Below are 12,096 nucleotides of genomic sequence, written 5' to 3' on the forward strand. Positions count from 1 at the left end.
TGCACCTAGTGGTGTGCTGAACCATGACTAATGTTTAAGCTTCCTGCAATTTCATTCAACGTCATTCAGCGGTTTTCCCTCACTATGGCTTCAACTGCTGCAGTGTTCTCTGGTGTCATAACTCGATGTGCCTGACCCAGACGAGGAGCATCTTCCACTGAAGTCACACCATTTGCAAACTTCCTACTCCATTCATACACTTGCTGTTGTGACAAACATGCATCACCATACTGAAACTTCATTCTTCAATAAATTTCAATAGGTTTCACACCTTCACTACACAAAAACCGAATAACAGAACGCTGTTCTTCTTTGGTGCAAGTCTCAGGTGGGGCAGCCATCTTATACTGGTGCTGTGACAGTGTTCGTGCATCTGCACTATTCTGCAACCTACAGGCCATTCTGCAATGTTTGTAGCACGCTTACCAACTTACGGGATAATGGAGCAAAATTTCGATTTTTTTATTACAAATTTAAGGTTTTCATTTGACTCGCCCTCATACTTTCTATTAATACAAATTCAAACTGACACATACAGAACCTCAGGACAAAGTGAGGTCTGATGTTCTTACAGTAATAACCACAAAGATTAGTGTCTTCTGGGATGTTCTGGGATATAGTTTTGATGTCTCCATCTTTAAAACAGAAGAATAATCTTGTATCCTGAAGATGGAGGCAGCACACTCCTCTGAAACACAAGTACCTATATACCAAACTACTGCACATGGCATCACAACTAGAAGACAGTAATTTTCTACAAAACATTCTGCATACAGAACTTGTAGGTATCTTCATGATATTGTAACGTGTTTCGTTACTGAAGACGTCATTCGGATTGTTAATTGGTTTATTCAACAACCTACAAGTAACGGCTACAATTATTTATAACACAGTTGCGGGGTTTCACACTTTATAACCCTAATCGCAATAATCTGTTAACACTGTTGCGGGGTTTCAAAATTTATAACCCTATGCGCAAATCAGTTCACTCTGTCTTCAGTAGTCTACACGTTTACAGTAGGGGAGCTTTGTATCACTGTATCACACGCTCCCAATTACACAATCACACACACGTCCAGTTCTTCTTTCCGCGACGGCTGCTATATTCCAACTCTAGTCTGCTGACTGGAGAACTGTTGATAACACACTCGCTCGTAGGCTTGCTTGGAACTAACTCGGAACTGAACTCGGCGATGGCCACATTAAACTAACTACTCCTTGCAGGCAGCGCAGCTCTCTTATATAGTGGCTGTGTGTGCCTGTTACGTGGCAATGCTGTTACCTCACGCCGTCTTACATCACCGCGCGTTGCGCGTTACGTTACCCTGCGGAGGGGGGGGAGGGTAGCGCTGACTCATCTGCCACGTCACTGTGGCCTGAGCTGTCACGTTGCTGCTGGGTAGGGAGGGGTTCTCCGTTGCGCAACATGTCACAATATATTTCCATACAAAATCTGATACAAACAACCTTAGCAATTCATTAGCTATCACAGTCAAACTGAAACCTAAGAACAGACATGCCATTTTGTTTTAAGATTAAAAGTAAAGTAAAAGTAAAAGTAAAGGTATTGGGATAACAGGCCATGGAGGCCCATAGGGTTGTGACATGTTGAGAATCCCACATTTTCTAGACAATCGGCTCAATGATGGCAGTAAGGTTGTCAGCCTTAAGCGCCAGCCGCCCTTTACTCCCAAGAATATTCCAAGAATATTCCTGGTACTTATTTCTGTTAGAAACTGGGTCAACCCCAGGGCCATAGTGCTGCTGGAAGGATTAAGTGAATTGAAAAAATCCAATGACCTCATCAGGAATTGAACCCGCGACCTTCCGGCTTATAGCACAGTGCCTCAACCAACTATGCTACCACGTGCCCCTTGTTTTAAGATTACCTTCAACAAATCCTCCATGGTGACACAGAAGACAAAAGACTACATAATAATCACCTACATAAAATAAAGTTATGATTACATAAAACAACATAAGTATTAACCTTATTCAAATCTGGAATTTCCAACACAGTTTTGAAAATGTGCCAACCACGTGGTGCTACCAGGGAGGAGTTGACTTTTAAAACAGATGGTGCTGTAGCTATGATTGATACACAATTTGACAACTGGAACTCTTCTAGAAGTTCACTTAGTTTTTCACCAACTCTGCAATATAACAAAATAAAAACAATAAGCTGAAGAATCTAGAAAGTAAGGTTCCTGCAGTCATTGTACTGACATATTAGAAAACAAACAAAAGAAAAATCCATATGGAAATTGTAGATTTGTACATACCAGGTCTGACAATAAAGTTCGCGAACTTGCCACTGTCTGATTGCCATGGCAGCAGGGTACAGAAACCTTAGTGTGGTTTGATGACGTTCGCATATCAGCATTTCACAGCTGTGTTGTTGTTGTTGATCTATGGCAGTCTCTTTCTGTGTGGTGTCTATTATTGTCTGAGTGTGTTTTGGTGTGCTGTCACCAACAACTCATGGATCATGCATCATGACAATGCACATGCTCACACAGCACTGTCTGTCAGGGAGTTTTAGCTAGTAAACAAATAACTGTGCTGGAACACTCTCCCTATTCACTGGATCTAGCCCCGTGACTCTTTTCTGTTCCTGAAGATAAAGGAAATACTGGAAGGAAGGCTTTTAATGACATCAGGAGTAATACAACAGCAGCTCTGAAGACCTTTCCACAAAACCAGTCCAAAATTGTTTTGAATGGTGGACTAGGCACTGGCCTCTGTGAATAGTCTCCAAAGAGAGTACTTTTGGCAACCACAATGATATTCAGCAATGAGATATGTATGACTTTTACTGTGATGAGTTCGCGAACTTTACTGTCAGACCACTTAATCTCTTGCCATACCATACCACAGACATCAAACCTAAAGCAAATGTATGTGTGTATGTGCATGTGTGTAAAGTGTGTGGGTGAGCGCACATGCACGCACACACAGATGACAGCACCACACTGTTATTTCAGTTTCCCATACAAATAACATTAACAATGCTTGTACATTTTTTAGAATCATAACAAATTTTAGGAGAACCTTCTGAGTGACATTAGCATTGTCTCACCTAAAAATTAAAAGAGCTGCCTTGCTATTAATTGTAAACATATGCATCCCCAAATATGACACTGGCTAATCCTCTATAACCTTACTGACAAGCTGCACAGAAATGAGATAATTCAAAATCTATTTCATTGGACATTCAGACAGTATGCACCGATTTCCTTTTAGTCTAATTTCTTTACTTCATAAAGAAAATTATACTTAATCTTCTGCAACTAACTATACCAAAATACAATTACACAACAGTAATACCTGACAAGTCAAGTACTACCTACATGAACATGCCTTCAAATACCACACTACAGAAAGCATCTCTTTTCATGTATTAAAATTTACATATGAGGTTACACCTAATGATTTTCAGATAGTAAAACTGATACACAGGGACATATGGGTAAGAGAGAATCCCAAATTATATAATCATTAAATCACACCTTCCATTAACCTTTCTGTAAAAATGGATAGGTTATGCCAAAACTTACTTAAAAGACTGGTGTATTAAAAACTGGAGAAGTAAAATGACAGTGCAATACCAAATTTTCATTCAAAAATATTTTTATATTCAGTGCACAGCATCTGGTAAAATCTAAATGGAATTAGATTATAAGAACACTACAAAAATTATAAAAACACACAAAGTTCATTTAACATGTCTGTTCAAAGGAAATCAAGTTATAAAAATCCAGAAATAAAGTGTTGGATATCTATCTGAAGTTTGAACTGCATATAGTATTTTAACATTATGGTCTCCTGAGATGGCTATGGGCTCGACAGCCCAGGTTTCATTCCCGGCAGTGCAAGATTTTCTCTTCTTTGGAGCATTGCGACTAGGTCTGGGGCCAACCCAGCCTCTAACCTAATGGATACTGGGGACTCAGCCCCTGGCAGTAAAGTGGCAGGGGCGTGAAGCTGACCATTCATCTCAATCTAGTGCTGAGGTCAAGAATGGTGGAGCTATACTTCCACTCCATTTCTTCACAGCACAGTGCTTTACTTTACTTTTATTAACATTTTGGAGGAACCTGCTGCCTCCTTCTTTAGGGCAGTTTCTTCAAAATCTTGATACCTACCAACTAAATTAAATGGCATTACATCCCAGAAGATCATAATCTTAATTTTCACTGCCATGAGAACCTCAAATTTCACATATTAATATTTTATTCCATTACAGCATAACAGAGAGAAAAACATGCAGTTTCTACAAATATACTGTGTTTGTTTACAGAAGAAGTATTATGACAAAATTAAATACACTCAGCTCTCGATTATCCGGGATAATGGTGGGGATGGAAATTATGATTAATCGAAAACCCAGTTAAGACAAATTTTATTAAAAGTAGTACTGTAATACTGTACCTTCATAATACTATAGGCCTACCTGTATTTAAATTTATTCAACCTCATTTTTATGTCATCTCATGGACTATTTAATACTTTTTTACATTACACTGAAGTATGAATTAGTTATTTCAATCACAGTGTTCAACATCCAAAACTTTTTATGAATATTCACACTTAACACTTAAAAAAATTTAATATTGTCGTTTGCTTTTTCGCGGCATTTCCCTTTCTACGGATATCCATATGAAGCCTACGTAATATTAGCTTGTCACTTAATGAACTGTTCTCTTCACTCTCAAGATAGTCNATCCATGGATTTCGCCATCTTCATTAGTGATGAAAGACATCAGTTTCTTCCATGACTTGGATCTTTTCATGGTTTTTCTCTTCTTCACTCCGCTTGAATTAGAAGATGAAGCAAAGGAAATTGATTGATTCTTTTGTTTTTTCAAATCACAAACAGTTTGTTCTCCAATACTGTATTGTATTGCTAATTGTTTAACTACACCTCTTTTTCCCAACTGATTGATAATTTCAAGTTTCTGTTGAATACTTAACACAACACACTTCCTTTTACACCCTGACATTTTGCTAACGCACTTGAAGATCGATACAAAGAGACTAACTGGGGCAGTGTATCTGTCCTTGAAACTTTCTACAAATCCTTGCATTCTTTCACACCTACCCTAGAACACTGTGTTAGCATAACGGGACCAAATAATGCAGAACTCAGTCCACATTAGCGTGAAAATAGTGTTACAACTCACCATGTGAAACAAGAGTGAATGAATATTAAACAACACATAAGCCTCAAAAAAGCCCCGGTAGACCCGGTTAAGCCGCAAACTGGTTTATCTGCCCCCGGATAATCGAGAGTTGAGTGTATATAAAAATGTGGACATCATACATTATTACCTAGTATAGTAGTAATCTTCTTCAGATACTGTTTGCCCCGGAGCCGAACTTCCGATACCAGCAATTGAATCCAAATCATCAAATATGAGAACTGATGGCTGGTAGTAAATGCACTCCCCCAGCCACTGAGACATATACTTCTGTAATGTTTCCACCCTCTTACCTGAGAGAAATTACAAGAGTTACTCAGATTATTTGACCCAGTTTTATATGTTGTTCTTTGTACCCCACTATATTGTCAATATATCAATTATACTGTTAACTATAACTGTTCCTACTTTTCAATCCAGCAACAAAACATGCACAGCTTCAAAATTTCTTTCTTAAATGAAAATTTTTTAATGAATTACAAATAATCATCTCACTAATACCACTCATGTATCACAGAAATACCTTAGTTCTAAAACTGTTATAGTTTTTCACCAGTTACTTTTAAACACAAACTTCAAAATTAAAGATTCATTTCTTGATACTATGATGAATAAATGTTGTTATATGAGCTTGTTCCTTCATTCCGTCACAGAATAGGAATGATACTTGGAACATGCGCAACATTTATCATTACATAAATAACCTGAAATATAATCAGAATTCTAAGTTAACCTACTCATTTGTTTACCTTTCTTGAGATAAATTAAAAATGTGTATATCCTCAGCCCTCATATAACATCACTTTCTATAATACAGTTCCTACAGTGTGGGATTTTGATATAATGAATTGAGATTCAAAATTGTAATTTGCATTCATTCAGCTGAGTAAAGTGAAATGAAAAATGAAATCAAGAATTATTACTAGCAAGCAAAAGTGTCCAAGCATATCACCACCAATGTCATCTCAGAGACTGGCCAGGTAGGCAATCTCTAACTGGTGAGTTTTCCGCCAGAAGTTCTTCAGGATTCCAAATTTTCCACTTTTGAAACAGATCTCTGCAAAGCTTTTTGTGTCAGCAAACTCTTCTACAGTATGTTTGGACAGAGCCTTCAGACAAGGCAACTTAAGGAAACCCCATATATCTAAGTGCTATGCTGAAACACCGAGCAAAATTGGAGTACTGTGCAGGGAAAAAAAAAAAAATATATATATATCTGGGTGTCCACAGACAAAACAACCAATGGAAGGAAGATTCCAAATGATGTTAGCGGTGTTCTTAAGAATGATCAAATGCTATCAGATAAATAATTTCTTGTGTCATGCCAGGAAATGTCTGCAGTGACTCACACAACTTTAGCATGTGTTTTCAATGAAGCTACATAGACATTGTCACCAGACGGTGTGAAATGACATGCAGTTGCTAGTTACAGATACTGTAGGCAGGGTGGCTGTGTCTTTGGTAGGGACGTATCATAGACCAGGGATGCACTGAGAGACAGTTTTGGAACACCCCCTCGTGGTCCTGCTGGGCAACGACAGTCTTGGGGGTCTGCATTAGCATGAGCTTCTGGGGCTGGTGGCCAAGTTTCCATAAAGGGCAATGGCTATTTGACCAGAGCCTCCCATGCGGCGGCATAATGACTCCTGGGTTTCATTACGATGTACCCGGGACGAATGCGGGAGAGCACTCCTATGGGGGTAGCTACGGCTATTTGAGTTGTCTCCCTAGACCACCAATTAGGTGCCGCAAGCCTTAGGGCTCAACACTCTAAAAGGGTTTCGACCAACCCATGTAGATGGGTGGGAATGGGGGAGCTCTGAAGCAACCTCCAGGGGTGATAATCTCGTGTAGGATGCCCTGGTCGCAAACTCGTGACAATTAGTATCGCATTCCCATTTATCATCTGGGATACCCCTCCCCCCCGAACATGCACTCTTGGTCCTGGAGGCTTGTGAGGGTTATATTTATGAAGGACCAACCTCCTAAGCCAAGGTGTGAGGCATCATGCCGAGGGCTGCAGGACACTGGGGTGGTTATTGGCCAGTGTTGTAAACGATCCTCTCGGGGCACCAGGCAGCACCCTGTTGTATTTATGCCTTCCACCCGTACGGGGCTCTGCGGGTGGTGACCTTTTAAATCCCCATTACTTGTGGGACCGAAATGAAAAAAGGAACCAAACCAAAAACCGGTTGCAAGGACCTTACACTGAAGAGGGACCCCCCTTTAAGAGGATCCTTATGAGAAATGCTTCAGCAGGGAGCTAGAAGCTCTGGTGAACCATTAAGGGGCCCAGTTGCAATCGGTGAACTTGCTGTTGAAATTTCAGTCAAAGGCAAGGATGAACCAGTGATTCAAAACTTGCCAGAGGCAAAACTAAAAACTACTCTCCTGGGGGTCGGTAGTACTGACACGCCCCTGCAGGGAGCCAGTACTTCTAACATAACTGCAGCAGGGGAAAGACTGGGACACCTAGGCTCTGGAGTAGGTGGACCCCATCTGGCGAAGAAAGCTTTGTCTGGATGCGCTAGACGAAAGTTAAAAAAAGGCAAAAGCTGAGACAAGCAAAGCAGGAACTGGGAGCAGTCAGCAGCCAGGAAATGCAAGCTCGTCCAAGCAGGGAGAAACCCCCACAGGCACCTTTAAGAGGCCAAGGTCGGAGGGCAGTAACCCTACAGAAACGGCCAGAACTCTGAAAAAAGCCCAGGAGCAGGGACTTACAAGGAGACTCTGACCAATATAAAGGTAGCTATATTCAAGGAAACTTACCTTGAGGATAAGCTTACCGAAAACGACCAAAATTCCATTCTGGAAGCTTTGGGCGAGGTGTTACGTAGGACTCCAAAGGTAAAATACCACACCTAAAATCATACAGACTGTTGGGAGGTGCACTTATCTATATATGTGCTGACCAACAGTCTGGTCAATGGCTCATCAGAGCCATTGACAACCAGAGGCTTCAATCAGGGATCAGGCTGAAGGCTACTGATGCCAGGAACCTGCCCAAGCCTGTTAAAGTAGCTCTCCGGACTAGGGATAAAATTGCCTAAAACCAGGAAGAGCTACTGAAATGGATTGCCGATCTTAATCCAGGACTCCATACAGAGAAGTGGAGGGTACTAGACAAGCAATCTGAATCGAAAGGCCAAAGGCTTATCTTATTCATAGACCGGGACTCCCATACTATTATACAGAGGACCAGTTACAAAATATTTACAGGACTCTCACAGTGGACTGTTAAGGTGCTGGATGATCCTGAAGTTCAGCGCTGAGTAGAACCCGTGACAGACATTGTATCTTCTAACTCGGTCTCCGAGGAGGAAGGAGATGAAGTACGCAACCCCCCGGATGACCAAAGCAAAACGGATCAGGGGACCCCTTCACATGGAACCCACTCCAAGACCGGAGAGGGACATAAGACGGAAATTGACCCCTCCTCAATTGGAAGAGATCATGAAATTTCTTTAGATCAACCTACACCACAGCAAAGCTGTCATGGCAGCTCTGTGCCAACAGCTAGCTGAGGGTAAGGCAGATATAGCACTTATTCAGGAACCTTGGATATACAAGGGTCAAATAAGGGGCTTAAATAATATGGAGGGAACAGTTTACTCTGTTGCACCTAGTAATAATGCAAGATCCTGTGTTTATATCAGGAATCATGTTAATGCCTTGCCTTTGCTGGAGCTCTGTTCTAGGGATACAACAGCGGTAAGGATAACATACCCGTATCAAGAAGGCAGCAAGGAGCTGATTGTTGCTTCAGTCTACCTTCCATATGACTCGGATGAACCACCACCAACTAAGGAGATGAGGAACATCATAGACTGCTGCTGTAGTAGGAAAAAGCAACTCATCATTGGGTGTGATGTCAACGCGCACATCTTGTGGGGGAGCACCGGCATTAACCCAAGGGGAGAGAGCCTTATGGAATTTCTGGTGAGTTTGAACCTGAATATTCTTAACCATGATAAAGAACCTACCTTTGTGGTTTGCAATATGAAGGAGGTTATTGATTTGACACTAGGGACAAATGACATAGGAAACCTGGTAAGTAACTGGCATGTATCTGTTGAGCCGTCCCTATCGGATCAGAGATATATATGCTTTAAAATAAGTAACATTACAGTAGATCAAGCTACTTATAGGAATCCTAAGAGAACCAATTGGGAGTCTTATAAAGACGACCTAAAGGTAAATCTAGAGGCCATTTCGCGTACTATATGCATAATAAAGGATGTTGATCAGTCTGCTGACCAGTTGCAACAGGCTATTATCTCATCCTTTAATCAGAATTGTCCAGCTAGGACCACTCGTGGACCAAGGAGAGCGCCTGGGTGGAATAAACAGCTGAGTGGGCTTAGAACCAAAATGAGAAGGCTGTTTAATGCAGCTAAAAGAACAGGGCAATGGGACACTTATAAGGGAGCCCTTACCTGTTACAATAAAGAAATAAGGGAAGCCAAGCGATCCTCATGGAGAAGGCACTGCCAGGAGATCAATGATGTACCAGGCGGTGCCAGACTCATGAGGATCATGGAAAAACAGGCAACAAACAAGGTTAGCAAAATTAAGCTGCCTAACGGACAGTATACTCAAACAGGAAGGGAAACGCTGAATGAATTATTCATGGTTCACTTTCCTGATTCAAAATTGATTGACAGTTTGGACGATGGGCAGGGTCAGCAGAACCTGGACACTTGCCAAAGCAAGATGAACAGGGCAGACTGGAACCTGGCCAAAGTCATAATTAACCAAAGATAAGATGGGCTTTGAACACTTTTAAACCATTTAAATCAGCAGGAACAGATGGGATTGTACTGGCACTTTTGCAGCATGGGGCAGAACTTTTAGTTCCACACCTATGCCGCATATATATAGAGCCTGCTTGGCATATGGTCTCATCCCCACGGCCTGGAGGCAAGTTAAGGTGACGTTTATTCCAAAAGCCTGGGAAACTTGATTATACCGAGGCTAAGGCTTATCGTCCTATCAGCCTATCATCTTACCTTTTGAAATCGATGGAGAAACTAGTAGATAGGCATGTTAGGGATGGGGCATTGAGGACTTATCCTCTACACTGAAACCAACATGCCTACCAAACAGGTAAATCTACCGAAAGTGCACTACACAATGTGGTAACACGCATAGAAAGTGCAATTGAACACAAGAATATTGCCTTGGAAACATTCCTTGATATAGAGGGAGCCTTTGATAGAACCTCATTTGATGTAATCAAACAAGCTGCTGGAAGGCATGGTATAGAGCCTGCAATATGCAGATGGATCAATGCTATGCTGGAAAGCAGAACCATAGCTGCTACATTATCGGGAGAGACCCTGGGGGCGTCCGTGGCTAGGGGATGTCCACAGGGGGGCGTACTCTCGCCTCTGCTGTGGAGTCTAGTAGTCAACGATCTCCTGTGGGGATTTAACCTTTAACGTACGGACTTTTAAATTGTCTGCAGCCCTCTGTGGCCGATATTTAAATCGCCCTAATTAAATAACATTGCAAACTTTCAGAAAAAAATCCATATTTTCAATTCTATGCAACCTAGAAATACAAACTAAAAACAATCTGAAAGACAATAAAATTTTCTACATATATACAAAAGAGCAATTTTTACATATGAAAATTAACTGTGATTATTTTGTCATGAATTGCAAAATATAATCTTTATTATATATGTTACGAAATTCCAAAGGACTTACCCGTTGTTTTTTCTTCAACCTTGAATCATGGTGATATTGTAAATATAATCACAGGTCACAAACAGTCATATCTAAATGTAAATAGTATCGAAACCAGTACTGTGATGAACGATTTCTTTGTTCAGAGCTAAGGAATGAACCATTGACATGACCTCATGTAGGTTTGCTTTGGTTTCAAACCCAATTTCAAACTGTCAGCACTCCCAAAGAGAGCATGTGTCCTGCAGCACATATAGGTGTCATTCAGCCAAGTCCGGTTGCTGCTTGTGACATATATATGTGCCATTTGGACGCTGAAGGTTAATGATGATGGGTATTATACAGTAAGATATACTGATGACATAGCAATCCTCATAAATGGAAAGTTCCTTTCAACTGTATCAGAGCGTCTTCAGTCAGCTCTGTACATGGTCCAACGATGGTGTGAAAGAACAGGTCTTTTCATCAATCCCAATAAGACGGTAATTATGCCGTTTACTAGGAAGAGAAATATAAAGGGTCTTAAGGAACCCACTCTCTTCAATAAGACAATCCAGCTCTCCAGCGATATCAAGTACCTTGGTCTAGTTTTAGACAAGGGACTGACATGGAAAAAGCAGCTGGACAAAGTCATTAACAAAGCTTATAAGGCTTTTTGGACATGCAGAAGAATGTTTGGTAAAATTTGGGGACTACATCCACACGTTGTACATTGGATGTACACTGTGGCTGAGACTTATGGTGCCACAGTATGGTGGCCTAGAGTTAAATTCAAGACAAGCAAGACAGAACTTGGCAAACTGCAAAGGTTGGCTTGCTTAGGTATTACAGGAGCATTTCGAACATCTCCAACAGCTGCACTGGAGATACTCCTTGGACTCCCCCACTGCATGTACAGTTGGATGCAGAGGCTAGGGCAGGAATTTACCGTCTCCAGTGCAGGGGACAATGGAAACCTAGATCTGATGGTTTCGGCCATGCATACATGACTCAGGACACGAAAAAAGAACCCATATTACAAATGGGGTCTGACAAAATGATACTGAGACATGTACGTGGTGCAATCCAGAAGTTCCTGAAGTATATTAATAAAAACTATTACATCTTACCTAGATCTTACTCTGCACCATCACCTTCAAAGTAGTCCCCTTGGGAGCGCATACACCGATCCCAGCGTTTCTGCCACTTTTCAAATGCATCCTGGA

At 41.1% G+C, this 12,096-nt stretch overlaps 1 protein-coding gene across 1 annotated transcript in view; it reads right to left on the reverse strand.

Annotated features, from left to right (window-relative positions):
• The window catches only part of LOC111863139 (peroxisome biosynthesis protein PAS1), a 92,572-nt gene that overhangs the window by 57,137 nt on the left and 23,339 nt on the right, over positions 1-12,096 (reverse strand). The window contains exons 8-9 of the mRNA XM_023849185.2: positions 5,332-5,494; positions 1,991-2,153 (exon numbers count right to left, since the gene is read on the reverse strand). Of these exons, the coding sequence (XP_023704953.1) occupies positions 1,991-2,153; positions 5,332-5,494 (326 nt within the window). The remainder of the gene's footprint in view (positions 1-1,990; positions 2,154-5,331; positions 5,495-12,096) is intronic.

Source organism: Cryptotermes secundus, unplaced genomic scaffold (assembly GCF_002891405.2).
Source record: "Cryptotermes secundus unplaced genomic scaffold, Csec_1.0 scaffold6, whole genome shotgun sequence".
Lineage (NCBI taxonomy): Eukaryota > Metazoa > Arthropoda > Insecta > Blattodea > Kalotermitidae > Cryptotermes > Cryptotermes secundus.